General features: G+C 38.6%; 1 protein-coding gene across 4 annotated transcripts in view; it reads right to left on the bottom strand.

Annotated features, from left to right (window-relative positions):
* plrdgb (PITP-less RdgB-like protein) overlaps positions 1–26118 on the bottom strand; it is a 191024-nt gene that overhangs the window by 51974 nt on the left and 112932 nt on the right. For 3 of the 4 annotated variants that reach the window (XM_068215929.2, NM_131575.2, XM_073934946.1), the window contains 4 exon segments: positions 17423–17493; positions 17119–17339; positions 7021–7210; positions 3795–3917 (listed from right to left, as the gene is read on the bottom strand). In XM_068215929.2, the coding sequence (XP_068072030.2) occupies positions 3795–3917; positions 7021–7210; positions 17119–17339; positions 17423–17493 (605 nt within the window). 4 annotated transcript variants of the gene reach the window in all.

Raw genomic sequence — 26118 nt, 5'->3', positions numbered from 1 at the left:
ACTGTCTAATGTTCATTAGTTGACTCTTCTTGATTGCGATTTTCCTTCCCTCTAAACTGTCATCCACCCAAGTAAAAAGCCTTTGTTATGAATGTGACAAAGCTATTAAATTTGTTTGCCTGTATACGTTTCATTTTTACTTATAAATTGACAGTAATCATTTACATTCATATTTCATTAATCATCAAGGATCACAGTTTCAATCTTCTTTAATCTTCTACCGAGGAAATTAATAAGCTACGAATGGCCAAAGCATGAATAACTGAACATTTTAAATTTTTGAGTGAACTGCTCCCATTTAGCATGCAACAGTGATTGATTGAGTCCTGTACTGTGTTGTTTGCCTCTGGTCCACAGTTGCTGAGGCATCTGCTCGTGAATTGATGCGCCATGTGGTCTTTTTATCACACTCTGGCACTGTGCAGGTGACTGAGCTTTTATTAAACCGTCAGCACAGAGAAGACACAGACAAGCCGGGTCACTGAAAACCACTATCTGGCAATAATGTTAGCAGACATGCACTGAAAATCAGAAAAACAAGTCAGATGGAATAACATGAATGATGACACATTTTAATTTTTGAGGGATTTAAATCTTTAAAGTCTCCATGAAATCAAAATTTATAAGGTTCATGTTGCTAGCACCCTTTGTTAGTCTTTGAGAAACACTTCAATTTTGGGGGGAAATAGGCTCCTTTACAAACCCTCTCGATTAAACCAATTGAGTTTTACCATTTTTTAATCAATTAAGCTGATCTCTGAGTAAAATGGGAGAATGTTCAGCTAGAGAACGGTGGTACAGTGGGTACCGCTGTCGCCTTACAGCAAAAAGGTTGCTGGTTTGAGCCTCGGCTGGGTCCGTTGGCATTTCTGGGTGAAGTTTGCATGTTCTCAATGTGTTGGCGTGGGTTTCCTCCGGGTGCTCCTGTTTCCACCACAAGTCTAACAACATGTTGTATAGGTGTGTATGGATGATTCTTAGGAGTGGGTTACAGCCGGAAGGGCATCCGCTATGTAAAACATATGCTGGATAAGTTGGTGGTTCATTCTGTTGTGGCAAGCTCAGATTAATAAAGGTCTAAGACAAAATAAAAATGAATGAATTTTGCTAGCACAATTTGTTAGTCTTAGAGAAACAATATGATTTTGGGGTAATTAGGTTTATTTGACAAAAATAACTCCCCTGGAGTTAAAGGGGTGGTCCAGAATGTATTTTTAAGGCTTGGTTGTGTTAATAAGATGCAAAGCAATGTGTGCTCATGTTTCTCTTGAACAAAATCACATTATTTTTTAATAAATCTCACTTTGATTATATACAGCTACTCAGCTAACCACTTCAACTCTGCTGCTATTTGGGGATTTCCGCCTGGATTTTGCCTACCCAAATTTAAAAACTTCCCAAATCCACATAAAGAGGTGTAAATGGAAAAATTTGGTATCATTTTAAAGAAAACCCTTTAGATTTTCATAAAACACTATTGAAGGTGTTTTATGCTTGCCATGTATTTTATAATTCTCTGGAACATAATTATTATTGAACTGTAAGCACTTCTGTCTTTGTGTCGTGTCCTTTGGAAGCCCAAATACAGAAACAGAAGAAGCTCTGTGGAAATAGCAGGAGGGCATTTTCTCCCTCTGATGTAACGTTACAGCGCCTCTGGCCACAATTGGTGTCCGACAGTGTGTGGCTTATTTGTCACACCCTGTTACAACTAACCCTGCTGTGCCGTGTTTTCCTCAAAACTGGTTAGCAGTCGCTTGTGTGTTTTTTACATCTTTCAAAATTGTTCCATCGTTTAGCCTAGAAGACAATGATCACAACAATATAAGATTTCACAAAAATATTTTCACATTCATCCATTCATTTTCTTTTTGGCTTAGTCCCTTTATTAATTCGGGATCGCCACAGAAGAATGAACCCCCAACTTAAGCCTGGTTTATACTTCTGCGTCAAGTGACCGGCGTACCCCGCGGCGCATGCAACGCGCGTAGCTGTGCATTTATACTTCTGCGCGCTGTCTCTGTTGGTCTGCATTAACACTTCCGAAATGCTAGATGGCAGCGAGGTGTAAATGTTCTTCTGTGTTGAGTTTCTTCACTGTTGTTTTGCTTTTCCTGAACACTTCCGGGATGTACAAGTGGCTCAAACTCGCTCATTTTGAGGCAGGAACCGGCGGACGTGCAACAACTTTAACTATGAGGTGAACACAAAACAAAACTTTCTATCCGGAGCTCCTTCACGGGACTCCACACTTGTAAACAATCGCTCCATCAGGCTCGCACCATTCACTCGGCTCTCGGTCCCGCCCAGACTCCTCAGCGCTACCAAGCCGACCAATCACAGAGCTTGCGCTACGCGTCATTGCGACGTGTAGTTACATTTTTTGAGAGGTGCACGTCAGCGACGCCGACGGCCACGGCGAAGGGCTATGCGTCAGCGCCGTATCATAACTGACGCCAACTGACCCAGCCGAGACTCGAATCAGTGACCTTCTTGCTGTGAGGTGATAGCACTACCTACTGCGCCACCGCGTCGCCCAATGTTTTCATAGATTTTTTAAAAATAAATAATATTGACTAAAAATACTTATATGCTGCAAAAATGGTTTCTCCTGTGTTTCTCGTCCAAATTTCACCTTTGAAGCATGCCATAGGTAACCCTGAACAAATATCTCAAACTCTGTGCTACATTTTACCCAGCGTTACTGTGTGCCCCGCGCTCCCCTATGTTGCCAGATTGAAGTAAAAATGCTTCAATATTTGAACATTTCATCAACTGTGTGGATGAGCTTCATACAAGACTGGGCAACTTGACAAACATGGACAAAATGTGATTGTTTGTAAATAGATTAGGCCATGCAAATTAATTATTAAGTTTCCCGGGAGAAACAACAAAAAAGAATGGGTGATGGGAGATGGGTGTGAAATACGGGAGACTCCTGAGAAAAATTGGAGTCTTGCAAGGTATGATCTATATGCTGCAGCCATGGTACAGCATTCCTTGATTGTTATGCCAGAATGTGAGTATAGTTTCCAGCCGTATCATCCTAGAAAACAGCAACTTTTCAATTTCTGTAGATTAGTACACAATGCAACTACAAAGTGAATCCTTAATTAAAAAAAAAATCATGGAAACTTTTTTTTAATGGTCTAATTTGATTCACTGCGTTATGCTAAGCTAAGCTAAAAGTGCTCCTGCCAGACCCAGACATCAGCTGAATGAATAAAAAGTGGTAAAACTCAACTGTTTAAATTTAGGAGAGTTATAAAATGAGCCAAAAAAGTTCCTTAAAGGTAAACAACAAAGCCAAGCAAGTTAATCTTCCTTAAAAAAATAAATAAATAAATAAAAAACTGTTTTGTCTTCAATCAAAATCAAACCATTAGCTTCTGCTCTGGAATGTCAATCCTTCTTGAATAAGGTCAGTTTGATGGCGGAAATATGCTTAGACACGCCCCTCCAACCTTTAGATTGCTCCGGGTAAAAGATGAGAGGAGAAATGCACCAACAAAACCCCGTCCCCTATGTTCAGTTCAGTCGGAAATATATCATCTTACTGAAATAAAGTTCTGCAGCACCTTCTGGTTCAAGTAGACTTTAAAGATAATTGAGAATGAGACAAGCAGGAACAGAAAATGTCGCCTGACATTTAGACACCAGATGATTTGTAGGACGGAAATGTGAAGGATTCACTTGAGCGGACATGGATTTGTGTGTGATAAGACAGAATGACAGTCAGTTTAAAAAAAAAAAGCAAGAGTTCGGAGTGGTTTTGTGTTTGTGTTCAGCGGCACCTTCAGACTCTCTGTACTGTTGTTCGTGCTGCCACCCTCAGGGCTTCTGTGCTGCTTGTCACCACTGAAACACAAGGCGTCAAAACAAAGGACACCGCCAACACAGTCTGCCACCAGGCACACCTGAAACAAGCAGACAACACAGACAGAAACCTTACATACCCATTTCAGTTTTGAGTTACTGTATATGTCAGAGTTCTGACAATATGTGTTATTTATGATAATGCTAAATACTTTAACTTTATTTTCAATATTTTCACAGCTCTAGTGTAGCTTCACTTTGTTTGGTGATGTACAAAATTATAATTACTCTCATGTTATGGGTGATACCCTTCAAATAGCCGTAATTAAAATTTTATACTCTTGCGTCTAGTGAAAGTAGAACACCTTAAATATAAAATAAATCATTTTAAAACCAAGTGAATCAAGGCATTGTAAAAAGGTACAGTATGAAAAATGGATATTCATGTTGAGATGTGCTAAACAGTGTTATTAAATTGACTGCTTTAGATAGATTCACGTTGAGTGAACACTATATGATGGCAAACATAATCTAAATGTAAAAAACAGAGGAAAAGATTTGACCTGTGGGAAAATACGCAGTGTGTGAATTATACATTCAGAGAGGTCAACATTTTCTGTAACGTTAGTTTGTGTAATACATGCTTCAGTAAAACAAATTGATGTATTTATTTAAATTATATCTAATTTATTAATAAAACATATTGAGGTTACTTTGGGTCAAACGTCTTTCGGATGAGACGTTAAACCGAGGTCCCGACTCTCTGTGGTCGTTAAAAATCCCTGGCTAAATTTGCCCACTGGCCTCTGTCCATCATGGCCTTCTAACCATCCCCACATTCCAATTGGCTTCATCTCTGTCTCCTCTCCACCAATCAGCTGGTGTGTGGTGTGCGGTCTGGCGCAAAATGGCTGCCGTCGCGTCATCCAGGTGGATGCTGCACACTGGTGGTGGATGAGGAGATTCCCCCCCATAGTGTAAAGCGCTTTGAGTGCCCAGAAAAGCGCTATAAAAATGTAAGGAATTATTATTATTAAACTATGAAAGCTACACGCCTAATTTTTCTTTACTTTAGGATAAATGTAGATACAAAAACTATTTCACATGTCTTGTGAACATTTACAATGTCTATCAGTGCTCTAGATCGGTTTCTAACTGTTGTATGATTTTTTTTTCTCGTACAGATTGCCTTGATCATGCTTTCACAGTGGTATACACCGTTATAAAGGTGGTCAAATGTATATTTGTATTATCAAATATAATGGGGGCATGTCCCTCCCACTTTTTATAAAATTTAAATTCATCCCCACACTTTTTCATTGGATAGGCATCCAATATGTTCACAATGTGATGATGTTTTCTTGGAGCAACATACAAATGCAGAATTATTTAAAATTCAAAGACAGAGGATCTCAGAGCGCTCACGTCTCCAAGGTAATCAGTCACCACACCATAGTGTTCATAGAAATATGTTAGAGAGGAGTTCAAACTGGCAAAAAAAAAACTCTTCTCTCTTTTATTTGGACATCAAGCAGTGTAATTTGTCATTTGTTATCCAAATTTGACCAGCAACTCTGCTATTGTTCTTGTTGAATGATTCGCGAGTTTTGATGGAAATTATACTGTGGCGAGGGGGCGTGGCCGAGAGCCGTGGGAACGGAATGAGGATGCACCTGCGGTGCGCACCGGTCTCGAATCCCACGGAAGGAGCTCTGGACTATAAAAGGAGGAACAATGGCAGAGGAAGCCTAGAGAGGACCGGGCCCGGGCATATTGTTTTACTTTTGCTTTCAGTTTGACGGCAGTCTCCGTGAGGAGCTGCCGTCCGTTTGTTTTGGTTTAGACGGCAGTCTCCGTGAGGAACTGCCGTCCCTGTTGTTAATAAATAAATTAAAACTGCATCAGTTCTCCGCCTCCTTCTTCCCGGCGGCCAATGGGCCGTAAACTTTATTACATATACAAAAAATATTAGGTACCTGGACAAGTGTGCACTCATATTGTGAGCATCTACCCCTAAAAGTGTAAATAGCAATATAGATATATGTCCATTTCTTTCTTCAGTTTACAATCATAAAAATCATGAGAGGGTTAAAATAAGGTAAGATTAAAAATAAACCCTTGGGTACAACTGGGAAAAAATAATGTGTATATCTTTTAATATTCCTTTCTTGTTCGCAATTGGTTACATTAAGTGTATAAATTGAGTGTACATATACTTACTTATGCCCAGGGCTGTTTATATTAAAGTTTATATTTAGCCGCATCATGTTGGTGTTTTATAACCTCGCTGTAATGAAGTTCACGGCCCTTTGGCTGCCGGGAAGAAGGAGGCGGAGAACCGACACAGTTTTTAAATGATTTATTAATAACAGTGACGGCAGCCTCGTCTTAACCAAAACAAACGTACAAACTGAAAGCAAAAGTAAAATGCCCGGGCCCGGTCCTCTCTCGGCTTCCTCTGCCATCGTTCCTCCTTTTATGGTCCAGAGCTCCTTCCGTGGGATTCGAGGCAGGTGCGCACCGCAGGTGTATCCACTCACGCGGTGGCCTCACTCTGTTCCCACGGCTCTCGGCCACGCCCCCTCGCCACAATCGCATTTTTACGAGGTGGGTTGTTAGCTCAACACTCAACCCCCAACCTCAAGGACGAGGACATACAGACATGCTGAGTGTACATATTAGTACCCAAAATGTTTAGTGTCCCTTTTGTCACTGCCACAGTTACAATCATCTTACATCTTGCATCTCAATCATCAGGCAAATTTATTATGAATCAACACTCTTGCTGTTTGTTCAAGCAACTTATTTAAAATGAGTTGAAACAACACAATTGTTACATTTTTGGGGGGACAACTGAATAGTTTGACGTTCAGTTCACTTAAATATGTAAAAACAAAAATGATTAAGTTAATTTAATCGATTTGTGTTAGGACAACATGATGGAATTGTGTGGAACCCATCGTTTTACAGTGTACATAGATCTGATAGAGAAGAGACAATGGACTTGTGGTGACTTATTTCTTTGCAGACCTTTTACATTCTCGAACAATAGTAATGTAACGTATTCATGTAACGTAATTGAATTTATTTGTTATGTATTTACAAATATATTATGTACTGTATAAAAGGTATTTAATAAAAGCATAACAAAAGCACTTTTTTTGTACAAAATCTTTATCAGACCCTGCAATCTTCATAGTTTACCTGTCCTGTGAAGCCCACTCCCTCTGGGGACTGAAGGAAGTTTCTGTAAACCTGGTTTGCCTGAGCAATAACCGCAGCGACAGCATTCTGGTAATGAGGGGCAGCGATGGCAAGGATGGGGAGAGCGGCCAGCGGCAGATGATCCACACTGGTGGACACACAGTTTTCATCGTAGCTGTAGGGGTTCAAACTACAGGAAGACAAAAGGGAAAATTCATGTTAAAAAGCCAACCTGAAACACTGAGTACTTTCCTCTAAGCTTTTTACATTGCCATTGTCTGTATTCTGTCACTACAGGCATCCTCCAGCAGCGCTTTTGATCGTGTTTTTTTGTGTTTTCTGTGATCACGCTGTTTTGAATTCCAGTTTCCTGTCATGTTAATTTTGCTCACCTGCCCCATGTGATGATGCAATAAGGGATGGTGTTATGTAAGTTTTGCTGTGGCGCGTCTGATTAATCTATTTGTCTAGCAGCTTTCTCAGATTGCCTTGTGCAATTTCTACCCAAGCATGAGAAAACCAAATCTGATTGTTTAGATTGTATGCTTTCATTTACAAAAATCTAAATGTGCAACAAGCTTCACACTGTTACTGTTCACGCTGAGAGTTTCATTTACCAAAAATAAAAAAGCACAGCTCAAGAGTAAAACAAGTGCAATGACATCGGTTGGATGGATAAAATGGATTAGATTGTTTAATTCAATGAGTTGTTAACTGGAGACTCGCTACAACTCGCCAATTTGAATCAGTGAATCATAAATTGGAGACTCACAACGACTTAATGATTTGAATCAGTGACTCATTAGCTGACTCATACTGGGTTCCATTTGGAAGAGCTTATCACGATTCAGGGTGCCTCACTCTCAGAAGGGATAAGAACATAGGCATGAGCCCTTCCGAATTTAGTGCAGTGTGTGACACCAAACTTCTTCCCTGCTCAAAGTATTATGGCCTGAAGTGTCATAGAATTTCAAAGTGACCAGTTTTAAGCACTTTAATATGGCGGCCATATTTATTTTTTCACTCTGAAGTGCCTTTAAGAGGGCTATTTATGCCGTTTGGAATGCACCGTCTCTCCGACATGACAATTTGAATCAGTAAGCGATTACCTTGAGACTCGCTATGACCCGACGATTTTAATCAGTGAATCCTTAACTGGAGACTCACTTTGACTGGATCACTTGAATCAGTGAGTTGTAATATGAAAACAGATGAAATGAGACCCCTCCAATTCACAAGTGAATCATTCAGTGAACTGCTTTAACAGCATAACAGCCTATCAGCTTGTTCACTAAGTAGACAAGGTGTCTATGTGCGGGTGATGATTTCTCCAGTTCGAAATGTCTATGAAATTACAGCAACTCTGTTAGCTCAAACCTGCTCTGGAATGACTTAGGTTAATTTCATACTGTATAGCCAAGACTAGATTAATTTTAAGCATACTGGTGATACTGAAAGTATGTAACTGCTGAAAGAAAAATGTATACAGAATAATTGGGGAAAATATTCATAAGAAAACATTTAACCTCCCAAGTGTACCCGGTACCGGGTCCGTGACGTCATTTACTTCCGCATTCTTTAAATTTTAAAGGTCCGTACTGGCCCAATACCCAAATAAGTGCCTCCGTTCTCTCATCTGTTAGAATAAAATAACTTATTGCATAGATTATGATAGAGACATTTTTCTTTTTTCTGTTTACTGACATGTGCAGGAGGAGAAGCAGTGGCACAGTAGGTAGTAATGTCGCCTCACATCAAGAAGGTCGCTGGGTCGCTGGTTTGAACCTTGGCTCAGTTTGCATTTTCTGTGTGGAGTTTGCATGTTCTTCCTACGTTCACGTGGGTGTGTTCCGGTTTCCCCCACAGTCCAAAGACATGCGGTAGGGGTGAACTGTGTAGGCTAAATTGTCTGTAGTGTATGAGTGAGTGTGTGTGTGTGTGTATATGTGTGTGTGGATGTTTCCCAGACATGGGTTGCAGCTGGAAAGGCATCGGCTGCATAAAAACTTGCTGGATAAGTTGGTGGTTCTTTCCGCTGTGGCGACCCCGGATTAATAAAGCGAATAAGCCGACAAGCAAATCAATGAATGAATGAATAATAATAATAATAATAATCAATATTATTCATAGTAATATTAATGTAGTATTTGTTTAATTTCCTAATAAATAATAAACATTCAATTTAATTTCTTAATAAATTTTTTATTTATTCATATGATTTATACATGAGATTAGAATATTTGCAGTGGCGTAGCGGACGGGCCCGCAGGGCACGCACCGCAGGGGGGCCCCGCGTGATTAGGGGGCCCCGCGTCGTCGCGATTTTCAATAAACTGTTGGGAACAACTGTGGTCGGAACCAAAGTTCACACGTCTGTGTTCTCTGAACACCTCTCAAGCGGTGGACTACTTCATTCTGATTGCTTGCCGCCAATGTTGCCAACTTAGCGACTTTGTCACTAGATTTAGCGACTTTTCAGAATCCCCTAGCGACAAATCTAGCGACTTTTTTGTGTGTTATTGGAGATTTTTTTAGACTGTCATTTTTCCATAACGTACCGTCCCTTCTCTTCTCAACGAGCTGCGTGTGATGCCGCCGGCCCCTCCCCCGCCTCACAGCACTGACAGGCGGCCCAGTCAGTCCTCTACAGCAGCCTCTCCCACCTGCAGCCCGAGAGCAGATCACCCCTCTGCGTACCGACGACAAATGATTTAGCACAGGCAGTGTGAAGGTATTTCCCTTGTACAGTCAAACCCATCTACTTCTACTTTATTTTAACAATTTACTTGGACCGTTTATTCTTTTCTTGTTCACAATCACAGATATTTTAGTGACAGTTTCTGAACTTGTCTGAGTTTATTTCATATGAGAGATTACTGCACATTCACTATCGTTACACATCTATAATGACATACTGTATTCAAACAGCAATAAATGTAGTTAAATAAACATGCTTATATAAAGTGTAGTGCAATTATAAATACCCCTTTATCAACCATATGCTGTTAAACAGAAACGGTAGAACGTGATGACGTCAGTGATATGCAAATTGACGTATGACGTACCCCCCAACCCCCCCCACCCCCCCCCCCCCCCTCATCAATGGGCCCCGTCAGCGATCCCTGCAGGGGGGCCTCCGCATTTTGCGCTACGCCACTGAATATTTGTAAAGGAAACATTGGCTCTATATGTTCCATTTACATATATTTTAATTAATATGGAAAACGAGTGCATGTTTTTATCAAAACTAACATTGGATTTTTTTTTTATTTAAATCCATGTAGATGTAAAACAATATTTTTTGCACAAAGATATTATAGGGTTCTTCTCTAAAGAAGTTGTTGCCACAACGTTAAGAGCATCATTATGGGCATTTTACGTTATAACTACAGTAACATGGTTCAAACTATGGATCTGCAATAAACACTACAGGTTTTAGGAAACACATGGTCACTACATCGTTCTTTTCCCAAACAATGCATCATACTAGTTTAGCCACGACTTATGTCGTTACCTGGGAAACGCACCCCTGATCATCTCAGATGTATGAAGGACAGACCCATGTCATCCCTATTGGCTCTGCCTCTTTACATCATGATTTGCTATAGGCGTCCGTGCATCTATCATCTTTAATTCACAAATTGTCAATAAATCAATAGCTAATTCTATTTATATTTCCATCAGCACTTTTAGGAGGATGCATGTATGCACTCATTTGCTTTGCTTAGTAAATCTGACCTTTAGAGTCATGAATATGTTGATGATCTTATCAGTCTATGATTTTTAGCTTAGAAAATGCCTCTCCTCTGCTCACCTCCACTGTATTTATATAACATTAAACGACTAAATCACAATGCTGAATACTGACACATACATTTGATATGCAAATGTAATCTGCAGATTGATCTAGATGTATTATTAGCTAAATGTGTTTTAAAGGACAGTTCAGAGGTAGCGACCAGGTCCTCTCTTAGGAAATAGCAGTCTCTGTATCAGAGAGCTGAATGTCTAATTAGCATACTAAAGCTCCTCTATCTTTAATCAGGCCAGTTTCCTGTCACAGAATGTGGTGCTTTGATTAATAGTGTGGCACTCTGCCACGGAGACGTTAAAACGCTTTTAATGTTTTGCTTTTTCCTACATCAACAGCAACACTTATTCCTATCAGACAATGATTGAAGCTCCAATCAGACGCAGACTGATTGCTAAACAGGTGACTTCTTCAAAACAGAGGGGAAAAAACTTATTAAACAAAGAGAGAGAAAATGTGAATGTCTTGTGCATTCAAATCATGCCATTTCTTAATGGCTTAAGAACTGAGGCTTAGTTTCCGCACATTTGATGACCGGAATGATTTTAATGCCTGTCTGAATGTTCCCTTCAGCTCAGGAATGGAAAACCAGCAAGAGGCTGCAAAGAAAATGTTCAAATGTCATCATGTAAAATTCATTGTGCTTTGAATGGGGATTTGGCATTATGTGCCCCTGTTCCAGCTTTTCTGACAGGATTGTGACACATTTGGACCTCTCCGTTTGGTGCTTTATGAGGAGTGCTGGGCAAAGTCTGGAGATGATTGAATGGGATTGCTTTATTTCATCATTTAATGAAAGTAAATTAACCTTTGTGCTTCTCAGAGAACAACTGAACGTTTGAAATAGAAATGTTAATTTTCCCCCAGGGCTCCAATGTGCTGCTGGGTTGTTTTGAAAAAGGAAAAAAAAAGCATTTTCAAGCTTCTCTGATCTAAAATGTTTCACGCTGACAGCTTAGCTTGACTCCAAAGGGCAGATCAATAGGTTCGTTTAACTTTCAGTTAGAGCTGGGTATATCATTTGAGAACTGGACTGCTCAAGGTAAAACCGTGTGATTCTGAAACCGTGGCATCAGACACAGTCAATAAAGGTTAATAGGTTTGTACGTAGCAAACATGGTTGCACTAATAACTTGTTTCGGTAAAAAAAGTTTTTGGAGGAAAATTCTAAATACATTCATTCATTCATTTTCTTGTCGGCTTAGTCCCTTTATTTTAGATTAGATTAGATTAGATTCAACTTTATTGTCATTACACATGTACAAGTACAATGCAACGAAATGCAGTTTAGGTCTAACCGGCAGTGCAATAGCAGCAAGTGCAGGATACAGGAATAAGTTATAAAGGGCAGTTATAGAAAACTATGGTGATATTTACAGATGGATGTACTATGAACATTATATACAGGTTGGATAAGCTATGAACAGATTTACAATATATGAATATATGTGCAGGTTGCTATTAATAATCAGTATTGTGCAGATAGATAAACATGATTACAAGTGTATATGTTACAATATATGAATATATGTACAGGGATAGATAAACATGATTACAAGTGTATATGTTACAATATATATATATATATATATATATATATATATATATATATATATATATATATATATATATACATATATATATATATATACAYATATATATATATATATATATATATATACATACATATATATATATATATATATATATATATATGTATGTATATATATATATATATGTATATATATATATATATATATATATATATATATATATATATATATATATATATATATATATATATATATATATATATATATATATATATGTATATATGTACAGGTTGCAAGTGTATATGTATAGTATATGTATAGTGGGTGTGTACATAATCACAAATGCCCATATTAATACCTTTATTAATCCGGGGTCGCCACAGCGGAATGAACCGCCAACTTATCCAGCTAGTTTTTATGCAGCGGATGCCCTTCCAGCCGCAACCCATCTCTGGGAAACATCCACACACATTCACACTCTTACACTACGGACAATTTAACCTACCCAATTCACCTGTACCACATGTCTTTGACTGTGGGGGAAACCGGAGCACCCGGAGGAAACCCACGCAAAGGCAGGGAGAACATGCAAACTCCACACAGAAACACCAACTGAGCCGAGGTTCGAACCAGCGACCTTCTTGCTGTGAGGCGACAGCATTACCTACTGCGTCACTGCCTCGCCCATTCTAAATACAACTGATGTCTGTTTTTAAATATAAGCTCTCGCTACAACCGGGTTTCCATCCTAATGTGAAGCAAATCTTTTCAAAGTTTGCCCAAAAATTTAAATCCAAAGTGTAACTTAGCTGCGTTAGAGAGATGTTAGAGAAGCTGACTGTAGTATTGGTCACCTAGTAACTAACAGTAAATGAGACAGGCATAGTAGAGTCACATGAGTGTAATGTTGCTGACGTCAGAGTTTATTCTGCGTTTTCATCTCCCAATGTTCTCACAAACCCTTTTTTCACAAGTACAAAACCCTCTCAAGCGAGCGTGAGAATAATTAATTAAATAACTTTTCATTTAATTTTGGATTTCCATCACTCGTTTCTCATGCAATATTTCAAACTGTGCATTAACACAAGGACATGGAAGCCCAGCTCAATAGAGTCATTTAACTAAGAATCAGCTATATTATGGCAACTTGACATATCAAATATAATATCAAATGTCACAACCTGTTTTTGTCTCGACATTACAAAACAACAAAACTTGTCATAAATTAGTCATGAACACAATTGTCGTGAAGCCATTATAAATACAGTGCTCAGCATAATTGAGTACACCGCATTTTGAAAATGAATATTTGTATCCATTTCTCAGTGAATATAGGCAATGTACTGTATATTCATATACAGGGTGGGCCATTTATATGGATACACCTTAATAAAATGGGAATTGTTGGTGATATTAACGTCCTATTTGTGGCACATTAGTATATGTGAGGGGGCTATCTTTTTAAGATGGGTGGTGACCATGGTGGCCATTTTGAAGTCGGCCATCTTGGATCTAACTTTTGTTTTTTCAATAGGAAGAGGGTCATTTGACACATCAAACTTATTGGGAATTCCACAAGAAAAACAATGGTGAGCTTGCTTTTAACCTAACTTTATTCTTTCATGAGTTATTTACAAGTTTCTGACCACATATAAAATGTGTTCAATGTGCCCATTGATTTGGATTGCTAATGCAACCCCTCTTCTCCCACTCTTCACACACTGATAGCATCCGTAGTTTCAGGTGCTGCTCATCTTGTATCTTCACACCATAGACAACTGCCTTCATATGACCCCAAAGATAAAAGTCTAACAGGGTCAGATCAGGAGAACTTAGGGGCCACTAAAGTGGCCCACGATGACCAATCCACATTTCAGGAAACTGTTCATCTAGGAATGCACAGACCTGATACCCATAATGTGGTGGTGCACCATCTTGCTGAAAAAAAAAACTCAGGGAACGTGCCAGCTTCAGTGCATAAAGAGGGAAACACATCATCATGTAGCAATTTCAAATATCCAGTGACCTTGAGGTTTCCATTGATGAAGAATGACCCCACTATCTTTGTTGTCTATGATGTGAAGATACAAGATGTGCACCACCTGAAACTACGGATACTGGAAGCCTGTGCTGGCATTTCTCCTGCAGTGTTGCTATCAGTGTGTGAAGAGTGGGAATAGAGGGTTGCATTGACAATCCAACACAACGGGCAGAACATTGAACACATTTTATAAGTGGTCAGAAACTTGAAAATAAAGTTAGCCCCCTCACATATACTAATGTGCTACAAACAGGACATTAATATCACCAACCATTCCCATTTTGATAAGGTGTATCTATATAAATGGCCCACCCTGTACATTGATATTTTAGATTCAATAATATTTTAGTTAGCAAACATATTTAGAATTTGAAAGTTAATACAATTAAATTCAAGCTAAATATTGAAAAAAAATTAAACTGAATCTTTTAATTTAAAAAAAAAAGATAAGCTCGAGATTTGTCTTCAGTACTGACTAATCTAAAGTACAGTTGAAGTCAAAATTATTAGCCCCTCTGTTTATTTTTTATTATAACACTTTATAATAACTTCACACGATGAATCATTTATTAAGCATTAGCAAATAGTTGATTCATTATCTGTTAAGCATTAACTCTACATTAACAGACGTAAGTAGGTAGATAGAAATGCTCTATTCTTGACATTTATAATGTGCTTTGTGTCTGGCAACAGACAGGCAGACAGAGAGAAGCAACATGAGTGAGAGGACCAGCATTCAGCCGTACATGTATGACTCGGACTCACAGACCAATTAGAGACGACTGTTTAGGAATCAATAATGCTAATGTGCCAGAATGTGTCAGAATGGTAGTTACAAAATCATGTGTGTCTTTGTATTGTTTTACTGCCGCTATGTAACGATGCATGCGTCATTCATTTAGAGATGTATCGATTAAGCGGTTTCACTATCAACAGCAGTTTAATTTGTCATGGCTATTTAATCATAAAAGATTCTCAACACCGTGTTTCTACATGGAACAAAACTGTGGCAAATAAACAAAGTTATGCCAACTGTGTGCTAGTTTTATGTTCCGAGCTTGTACAATGAGACCAATAACCACGCACACTGGATTAACTTTAACTGAGGCTATAACTAGCCTCATGCCTCACTAGGCAACATGCTCACACTTTCAGCCATACCTAGTTGAGATGACAGGGAGCTTCTGTGACCGCGGAAAATGCAAACAGCTAAAGTTTGAGGAAGATGCAATGAAAAGTACACAGGTTTGCAAACCCACCTAAAGTTACAAACAGTGACACCAATGAGAGCGATTATCCACCAGCCTAGATCAATCTAGTGTTTTCAGAGAGAATGCTGAAAGATTCGGTGGATCAGCTGTTTTTAATGGCCCGAATCTCGATACGTTGCATTCACTATATGTTCAGCGGAAATACCCGCTAAATGTAAAATCTCTGTTGCTCATTCGCAGAAAGACGATGAGAGTCTTGTGTTGAGCCCAATGAGTCTTACATTCAAAAATTTTGCTTCGCTTTGACTTACACGCTGAAAATGGCGGATTTGAAACAACAAACGGAGGATGTGCTAATGCCGTCAATCAATATTGTTTGACAGGGGGACTACATTCCCCCTGTCAAGTCAAGTTGCGATCGGTCTCAAAACCACTCTAATTGGTCCACAGTGTTAATGTCATTAAAATTAAGCAAAAAAAGGACTGGGTGTGTTTATATCACCCCAATATGATGGTCTATATCAGTGGTTCTCAAACTGTGGTACGTGTACCACTAGTGGTACGCAGGCTTACTTCTAGTGGTACGCGGAGGAATGAAATATGTCATGTACATGCTACACACATTTCAAAATATGTCAAAAATGATGTATATAATATGTCATATTTGACATATAGCCTATATTTCTGATGTAATCTGCCACGTTTTTAACTGTGCAGAGTTGTAGCTGCTTTACTGGGCCTTCTGCGCTGCTGTATTTCAATACTGCTCATTTTGGTGGTACTGGGAGAGACAATTTTTTTCTGAGGTGGTACTTGATGAAAAACGTTTGAGAACCACTGGTCTATATACTATACCTACACACATGTCTGTCTAAAAAGCTTGAAAAGTACATTTTTTCACCATAGGAGCCCTTTAAAACTTCAGTGCCAGGACAGCACTATTACAGACAACAAGGGGGACTGCAACGTTTTATCACTCACCGGGTTACATTGGCTGAAGCAGAGAAGCGTCCTCACATTGCTTACCTGCTGCCATGAACTGAAGCCTAGGAGGACATTTCTTAAAGAGATAGTGATTTAGTTTGATGCCTAATATGTTTTCAATTGTTTAAATTCAACTTAACTGAATGATATCAAAGTGATGTTTACACCATTTCTGCATTTTGAAATCGCAGCAACAGCTGGAGGTTTGTAGTCCACAGCATGTTGTTGCAATGTTTACAGTGCTGATCCTGTACTTCTGCCTTTCTTCCCACCTCAGCCTTGCTTTTGTTCTTTAAGACGGCGGCCGCGTAAAATAAGCGTATTAGATGAATTAGTCCTGACACAGTTTAACTACAAAGAGCTGACTTCTTGTCATATTTTCTAAACTAGCAAATCTGATAATATGAGAATGTTTAAGGTGCCTGAATAATTATTCTTTTGTCACAGTCTAATAAGTATTCAATTCCAAACACAGCAATTTTTGTTTCCATGTCTTACTTGGAGACCAGGGTAAAGGCATCAGCACACACGGGTGGGCAGGGCACCAGTCTGACCAGCATGCTGTCTGCGGCCGCCTGGAAATGTGCCCGCGCCACACGCTCCAACACAGACGCCAGAGTGGCAGCGTCTCCCGCCTTCCCTCCAGGAACGCCACCTCCAGAGTCCAAGATATGACCTCCATGAATCACCAGGATGAGTAACTGCGTCCTGCACTTCCTCTGCAGGAGGATTAAAGAGATGAAATGAGTCCAAACCGAGGGAGTAATTACATGCGATTAGAAAAGTGGTAATGAAGACTGACCTCCATATCTTCCAGACCGTCCACGCTGCTCTGAGGTGCACATCGAGGGTGCCGCAGTCTGTAAAGGCTCTCTGGTGGTCAATGAGAAACAACAACAGATTGAACTGGCTTTATGGTGCTCTGCGGTGAGGTGAGGCAGCTGTTTTACCTCCAACCCATCCATCTTACTGATGACTGATGCCACACTCATATTCTTTAGAGAGACCCTTGTTCCATCTTTCCCAAAGCAGAAACACACAAGAGAGTTGTCTTCATCTTGTGAAGGATTTGAACTGATTTGCTCAAATCCTGCTCATTACTGCAATCTCAATATATTTATAACGCAATGCCCAATACATTTGTTTAAATTAGAGCCAAACAGTAGAGTAACAAATACTCAAATTGATGTAACTGAGCAGGTTATCTCACACTGTAAAAAATGACTGTGATTGTATGGCCGGTAAAAAACTGTAAAAATGCTACAGTACAAATCCCTAACCTGCCTAACGGTGTGTTTCCTTAACATATACGGCGAATAACCGTAAATTGACTTTCCCAGAATTCCCTGCATGGCACATCACTTTTTAAGCATTTGGTTAACATTATTATGGATCTTTTTAGTTGTTTCTCCATCAGTTATGTACATTAGAGATTTATGTTACATCTAATGTTGATAAACAATGTTTATTTCATGACTTTAATTTTATGTGTGTTACCATGCTGGTGTTTAGTAGCTGTGTGAATGACACTAAGCACCTTCTATATGCTGATACTCTTTTCTGCTTGTGGGAAAAGTTGATTGTGATGAGCATTGGCTCATTATGTAACTTCCTCATCAACTACCAACGTGTCTAACTGTTTAACAAAAGATGTGTAAATGTTGATCATTCAAAACACAGACATTTTACCTCTATAAATTAATAAAATACTGTAAGTTACCGTAAAAATGAAAAAATTACTTTAACGGTTTGTACCATGGTTTTAACGGTAAAGTATTGGCAACCACAGCTGCTGTTTTTTTACCGTAAATTTTACGGAATTATTTTTTACAGTAGTTTTAAAAATCAGTACTTTTACTTGACTGCATTTTTAGTGCTGTGTCTGTACTTTTACTGCATTGTTTTCCTAACCTGCTGTCACTATTTTTTTTTCTTGTTTATGGTGATTGGCAGGGTGACGCAGTGGCACAGTAAGTAGTGCTGTCACCTCACAGCAAAAAGGTCGCTGGTTCGAGCCTTGGCTGGGTCAGTTGGGGTTTCTTTTTGCCTGGGTTTCCTCCGGGTGCTCCGGTTTCCCCCACAGTCTAAAGACATGCAGTAAAAGTAAATTGGGTAAGCTAAATTGTCTGTAGTTAATGGGTGTGTATAGATGTTTCTCAGAGATGGGTTGTGGCTGGAAGGGCATCCGCTGCGTAAAACATATGCTGGATAAGTTGGCGGTTCATTCCCCTGTGGTGACTCCAGATTAATAAAGTGATTAAGCCGAAAAGAAAATGAATGAATGGTGATTGGCTAAAGTAGAGTAATCAGTCTATATGTTTCTTCCATTCAAATTGCATCACACAAAACAACCTCAAGACACAGAAGACACAAAATTGTTACACAATTAGACTGCATGTCATATATATATATATATATATATATATATATATATATATATATATATATATATATATATAAATATATATATATTAAGGGTGTAACGATATGCGTATTTGTATTGAACTGTTTGCACAGTACAAACCGAACGATTCAATTCAGACTAATTTCTAAAAAGATAAAAGAGATTAAGTACAAAATTTAATGTTTTTAGTGCAGCAACCCTTAACATGGCATCCCAAATGACGTGGCAGACAACGTGCTGCCTTCCTCGCTGTCATGTTAAACGGTAGACCATCGCTTTTAAACTCAGAGTATCATTTTATTACAGCATGCACTCATTAGCAATTTTGCTGCCTTCTGTGTCTGTCAGCCTGCTCATGCTGGCTCCGCCCACGTTGCCCCAGCAACCCTGGACCTGACACAGAACAGGCAATTTCAATAACCTATTCACATATCACCACACCCGCCCACCTTCAAACACTACTCCAGTCAGACACGCGCTACACTAGCTTGCAAAATGGCTAGTTAAGTCTCTCGGAAGTTTCAGGAGTTTCCCTCAAATGCAAAAAGACACCAGGGATGGCCGAAAACGAATGATAATCTTCCGGAAATCACACGTCTCCCAACCAGTCCTTTAATACGTTGCACACCTATCTTCACCGCATCCCTCCCAGCTCTTCAGGTACGTTGGGCACAACTTACCTCAGCCACTCAGTTACATCACATGCAAAAGCCCAAACCACTCTTCAGATTTGTGGCCCACCATCACCGCCACCAAGAGAGTGGTGGAAAAAAATATATATATTATAATCGATTCGGTAAAAAAATTGTTGTTTTTTTAACATTTAGACATAACTTATTTAATAGCAGTAATCACAATACCTTGATACCGTGAAACTGTGGTATTTTTATCCAAGGTTAACATACTTAACATACAAATATTTGCCTAATCCGCTTATTAAGTGTGACGTCACGCGAAGTGGCTTCCGGGTCCAAGAGCTCTATTCAAATGCATGGGGAGACTCATGAAGTGGTAATTATAAATGATTACAAAGCAATTTAATACTTTTGAAAATCACGATCGCAATATATATATATCCATGCCTAATATCCGATGGCCAGAAAGTGATTCATTTTTTTATAAATTGTTAAAATGTTGGTATTTGTGATGCAGCAAGCCCAGAGATTGTTATGCACACTATGACTTTATATAAAATTAACTTTAATGTGTGATATGAATTAAAAGTGATCATAAACAAATACTTTCTCAACTCAAATGAGTGGAGGCTTGGACCCGGAAACAGTATTACATACATCACCAACACGTCATCACTAAACAAGCGGATAGGTTACACAGATTTCTTTCTGCATCCAAATGCACCAAGTCTATTTGTAGTCCATGAATAAGTTTAACATCGTAATACTTAACACTCACACACTACCCATGAGTACAAAAGTAGTATTTAGAACAGACCATTTTACTTTATTTGGCAAGCAATAGTACCTTAACTGGATTAGGAATGTATAGCACTCTTCCCACTACTGGTCAGAAGAGAGAAAGATCTGCAGTCTAATTTGCTGTCACTCCCTCTGCCAATATATTAAAAACGCTCACACAGCAGTGTTAACTCTTTTTCCGTTTTAAAAACAAACTGCTTTAATATACAGTAAATCTTTTTAGTTTGAAAATGTTTAAATGTACAAAACAATCTGTATTAATTCATGAATTGTTCAAATTAATCTGGGAAAATATAATATAAGTGTCTAAATATAATTTTCCATTTATTTTCATATGACGTATTTAAACATTTTAATATAGAAAAATATATAGTATGAATTATTAGTGTAACAAACTTTAATATTCACTCCTAAAATGTACACACAATAAATGTCACATTTCACATGATGCATTTAACGCTGCATAACATTGTAATAAAAGCTTTAAAAGCTTTCAGCATATCAAAAAACTCCACTGTCGCCACATCGTCACCACAATGCAGTGGAATGAGGACTCTCTGAGTTTGGATGGTTATTATGGTTCCATTAGCTCTTGCTGGTAAATGCCATAACTACACTCAGCTGGCTAATGGCATTTTTCTCCATTAGTAGCTCCATTTACGATTTAAAGAGTCCTAATACGGTATTTTAAAGGTTGCTATTTTTACAATAGATAGTCTAAGGTGCATGTTGATCTTTAAAACTTTGCAGACCTTTTACACTCATGGGCAGCTACATTACAAAGTGCATTAAATACAATATTTAAATAACATAATGGGGCACTATAAAATTGTGTATTGTCTAAAAATCAGCACTAAAAATTCAATAAACCAGCTGGAAAATCCATATTGAAAGACTCATAAAAGTCAATTGAATTTCCTTCTGTCAAATACTACAGTAGAATTTTCACCATCCAGCTTCAATAAAATTTCCCTTTTGAGAACAATGTTTAATTTGAACCATATCAGAACTGCAGGTAAAATGGCCTTTTATATTTGACTTATCTAATATTGTGATTGGCATATTATTCAGCCTTTTTAAAGAGCACTAGAGTTTTTCAAGTCAGAAGCTGACTGCTCTTTGCCTGTCAAAGTCAACCTCAGAAGAAATCAAAGCTCATGCTGCTAGCGGTTGTGCTCTAACCGCTTCAGAATTTCAATAGCAAGCCAGTCTGCATCTGTTTGTGGCTCTGAGTGAGGCTGGGGAAAACGGGTATTAATGAATAATGCAAGAAAACCTCCAGACAAACTGGGAAGAGAGAACAGAAGGGAGAGTTAGGGAGTATTTCACAATGAAAATCCGAGTGGCACTCAAAAAACAATTCAACAATTAAGACTTTTAAATTCTGTCTCATTTTAAATTCTGAGGTTACAGGGCACACAGTTGTTTGCTGTGTCTTGATAGGGTTTTCACTGCTTGAAAACAAACTGCATGTCTTGCCCTAAGCTCCCATTACCTCAGTTCACTGAATAACACCATTAAAATGCCCTGTCAGTTCACTGCTTATAAGCAGTTACAATATTTAAAGTGGAATAAACAATAGCAGGGACAGAAATGTAAAAATACATAAACCTCTGTGAAATAAAGTGGACCCCTGTGCCTAATTTCAAACTAAACTAACCAAACTGTAAAACCCATAAAGTTAAGGTAACCCAAACCATTTAAGGAAACCGATTGCAACAAACTAAGTTCAAAAACTAGTCCTAATGAGTATTGTGAACTTATTCCATGAACGAGGCAATTTGAGCACAGTAAAACCCTAAAAATGAAGAGAACTCAGTACTGTACTGTAAAACCCAGTGAGTTAAAGCAACTCAAACAGTTTGAGGAAACCAATTGCTACAAACCATTTGAGTTAAGAAATTGATCTATGCGAGTACTGTGAACTTGAAGTTCAAGTAAGTTAAAGTAATGAGGTATTTAGTTACATCATTACCTTCAAGATTGAGTTTAAAACTCTTTTCAAAAGAGTTTAATTAACTTTCAGTAAATTGGAGTTAACTACACTCATTTCATTTTGATAAAGTTAACAGTTGGTATTTACAGTGCAGGGGATGGTCTGCCAGGGATCTACGCTGTAAAAAATGCTGGGTTCCGCATAACTCCTTGTTGTCCCAACAAAGTTTACACAAATTTAAGTGGATCGAACATAAAAACAAGTTATCCCAAAAAATAAACCTTAAGAATTGTGTTAACTCAGCTCATCATAAGTAGTTTAAACAAAAATCATTTTGTGAAGCACTGCGTCATTGGACTTTTTGAAATACTCATACTGATAGCATTAATAAAATAATTAGGGCTTTAATGAAGTGGAAAGAGTGTCACCGTTGGTTGCAAGAAAGCGGACCCAGTTGCAGCAATGAACTATACAAAGCGATTTATTGACAGACTTAGGCACAAGTAGACAGACAAAGGGATGACAACGTCCAAACAGTTGGGGCAACAACACGGGGAAGACAGTGGTAGAGACAAGATGGCACCAAAATGAACAGCAAGCCAGGAGTAGGAGCAACAGTGGTCAAAACCAGAGCTAAATCCTGGAGCAACAGCACCATTGCACCATGTTTTAAATTTCTGTCCAGAGAGGTCATGTTTTAATCCTCAATTGGTCTCACGCAGTCTAGTGATATGATTTCGCAGGTCAGAGTTAACCAATCTTGAACTTTGCACTGCAGCAACCTGCGAAACTTGACGCATGACCCCACATTTCCGGTCTAACGCATTCGTGTGCGTATGAATGGAAGTCTATGGGAGCAAAAGCCCAGAGTGACCGCAGCTTCAAACAGAAACTGAAATAAGACTCTTAGAATATTAAAGAGATAAATTAAACAATCAAAAAACAACTAATAAATCAACTACTAAAAGGATTTGGATGGACTGAAAAAAATGGATTAAAAGGATAAAAACAAGCTTACAACACTTCCCACCTCTTTATACTTCGAGCGAGTTTTGCGCTCAAGTATGCATCGATGCGTCCTCGCTATCAAGAACACTTCCAGAAACTTTCATGTGTCCTCTGTTCTTGAGTATTGGAACTGAAATTTGGCAGTTGATGATGACGTCACACTAGAACATGATGACGCAAGATTGCTGAAGAACGTGTATTGAGAAACAGCCAAGGCTAGGATACAAGACAAGCTCACTTGAAATGAACCAGAAAATAAATGAGAACACACAGCACAATATATAGAACAAAGCACACAAGAGACAGGTGAAAACAATCAGGATAACAAGGTCTAAATAAGAGGGTGGGTTAACTAAATACAAGGAGGAAAGACAAGAGGAACACATGGCCAACACAAATTAAGGCACAGCAATGTAAACAAGCAAAAGACAAACAGGTAAACATTAAACACTGACAGGACAGACAAATCTGTCAGGTCAGGATCATGACAAAGAGGAAGTTTGGGGATAGTGTTTCTGTATCCTGTTTGCAAAATACAATACTTGAACTTCCATTTCTGTGTTACTGATCTTTGTGTTTTGGTAGTAATATCTGGCACACTGTAACAATGGCATTTAAAGGTGCTGTGTATGTAGGATTAGGGCTTCTGGAGGAAGTTGCTTGTTAGTTACAACTAAACAGCAAAGTTGTTGAAGCAGTATATCGCATTTGATAAATTCACAAAAACCGTACAATGCTGCTTGCTTCAATGTTGCCACTCCACAGTATTCCACCCCATAAATTATTCTCTAGATCCTTAACAGACCACAGCATTTGACAATACGATATAGCAATGCAAACATTGACAACTAAAAAGCATAGTATAGTATTATATAGGGATGTCTTGATCAGGTTTTTTTGCTCTCTGAGTCATTTGATTTTGAGTATCTACCGATATCTAAGCCTGATCTGATACTTCTATATATACAGTTTGTCTCACAGTTCATGTATTTTTTTTGGTCACACTTTATTTTGATGGTCCGTTTGTTGAATTTAGTTACATTGCATTTACATGCCAACTACTTCTCACTAGATTATAAGTAGACTGTTAGGTTGGGGTTAGGGTTAGTGTAAGTTGACATGTACTTGCAAAGTTTAGTTAATTGTCTGTTGAAGGAGCAGCATCAAAAGATATTAAGCAGACAGTCTACTAAGGCCCCGTTTACACTAGTGCGTTTTAGTTTTAAAACGGCGTTTTAGAATGAAAACGATTTGCGTCCACACTTGCGTTTTACCAAGGGTTTCTGAACTGCTCTCCGTCCACACCAAAACGCTGAAAACGCACATCACGTGACCACACACATACTCTTTGGCAAGCGCTGCAGCCCATCTACCCAGATGAGAGCTCTGCTAGTCGGACTCATCAAGCATCTCCCGCTGGATCTAAACTCACTATATTTATTAAACGTGATATTTCATTCATCTTGTTGTCTTTATCTAACGACATATTCCCTGACTTTGGTCATTGGAATCTATTACTTGTTCTCAGGTAACGTGTTTTTGCTGAGCGCAAAGATAAGTTAATGATTAATGTAAGCACGTAAATTCTGTATATTGACTGATCGCTAGCCTTTATTTCCTATAATGTATAAACTTATTGTATGTTATACTTTTATAATGGCTATTATCGATTATTAAAACTGATATTCAGCAAAAGAGAGGGTGTGTTTCGTATTTTCACTGAAATTGAAAGGAAACGGTTGTTATTGGCTCTGTTTTGTTATAAATGTCCACACAGTGAAGATGACGCTCATATATGCAGCACGACGCCGCAACATTTCTGCTGTCTGTTTAGTTGTTAATATTAAAATAAAAATAGGCAGTTCCTTAAATCATGTTTACATTGTATTGTTGAGAAAGTGAAACAACGTAGCCGGGGTGATGTGAATGAAGTTATAAAGTACACTGTTCCCTTTGAAGATTTACCCGTGTCCTCGGTATAGTCTGTTTTCTATATCAAACTGAGAAGAAGAGACTGCAGCCTTGATCAAACTTGCGAAGTCTGAACTTACACGGAGAAGATGCGGGACTGAACTGTGTGTGTTAGGCTACTTAATATTGAGGAAAAGCCCCAATCAGAGAGGCGAATGTCAGCAGCCCCGCCTCCGTTTTCAGATGTCTCCATTTTTGCTCGTCCACACTGAGACGGAGCAGCAGCGTTTTAGAATGAAAACGGCCTCTCCAGCGTTTTCAAAACGCTCCGTTTTCGGTGCTCGAGAACTCCAGCGTAGTGTGGACGGATGGCGTAACCGTAGCAAAACTTATGTGTTTTCAAACTAAAACGCATTAGTGTAAACGGGGCCTCAGACTCAAATGGACCATCAGAATAAATTGCTAGCCTTTTTTACATATATTGCACATAAAGCTGTTTTACTCAAGATGCTTTCAATTAAATCCACACCTTATTTACCTTTTGCATATTTGAATATTACAACATTTATGATAACAAAGAAATGCAAAAAAACAGAATGAATGTTAATGAACTGTCTAGGTTATAGTGGATTATCTTTAAACTGCAGAGATTTGCCTGTCAGTTGGCTTTCTTTAACAAGCGGATGCAATGAGATGCATTTCATGTTTGTTCATGTGATGTTTGGCATAACTCTTCTTGCTGCATTCACACAGTATCATAATTACCCAAATTTCAAAGTGACAACATGTAATATCCTTTTCGG

This window comes from Danio rerio, chromosome 21 (assembly GCF_049306965.1).
Source record: "Danio rerio strain Tuebingen ecotype United States chromosome 21, GRCz12tu, whole genome shotgun sequence".
NCBI lineage: Eukaryota > Metazoa > Chordata > Actinopteri > Cypriniformes > Danionidae > Danio > Danio rerio.
The sequence above is the reverse complement of the archived record's forward strand: the minus strand, read 5'-3'. Positions and strand labels throughout refer to the sequence as shown.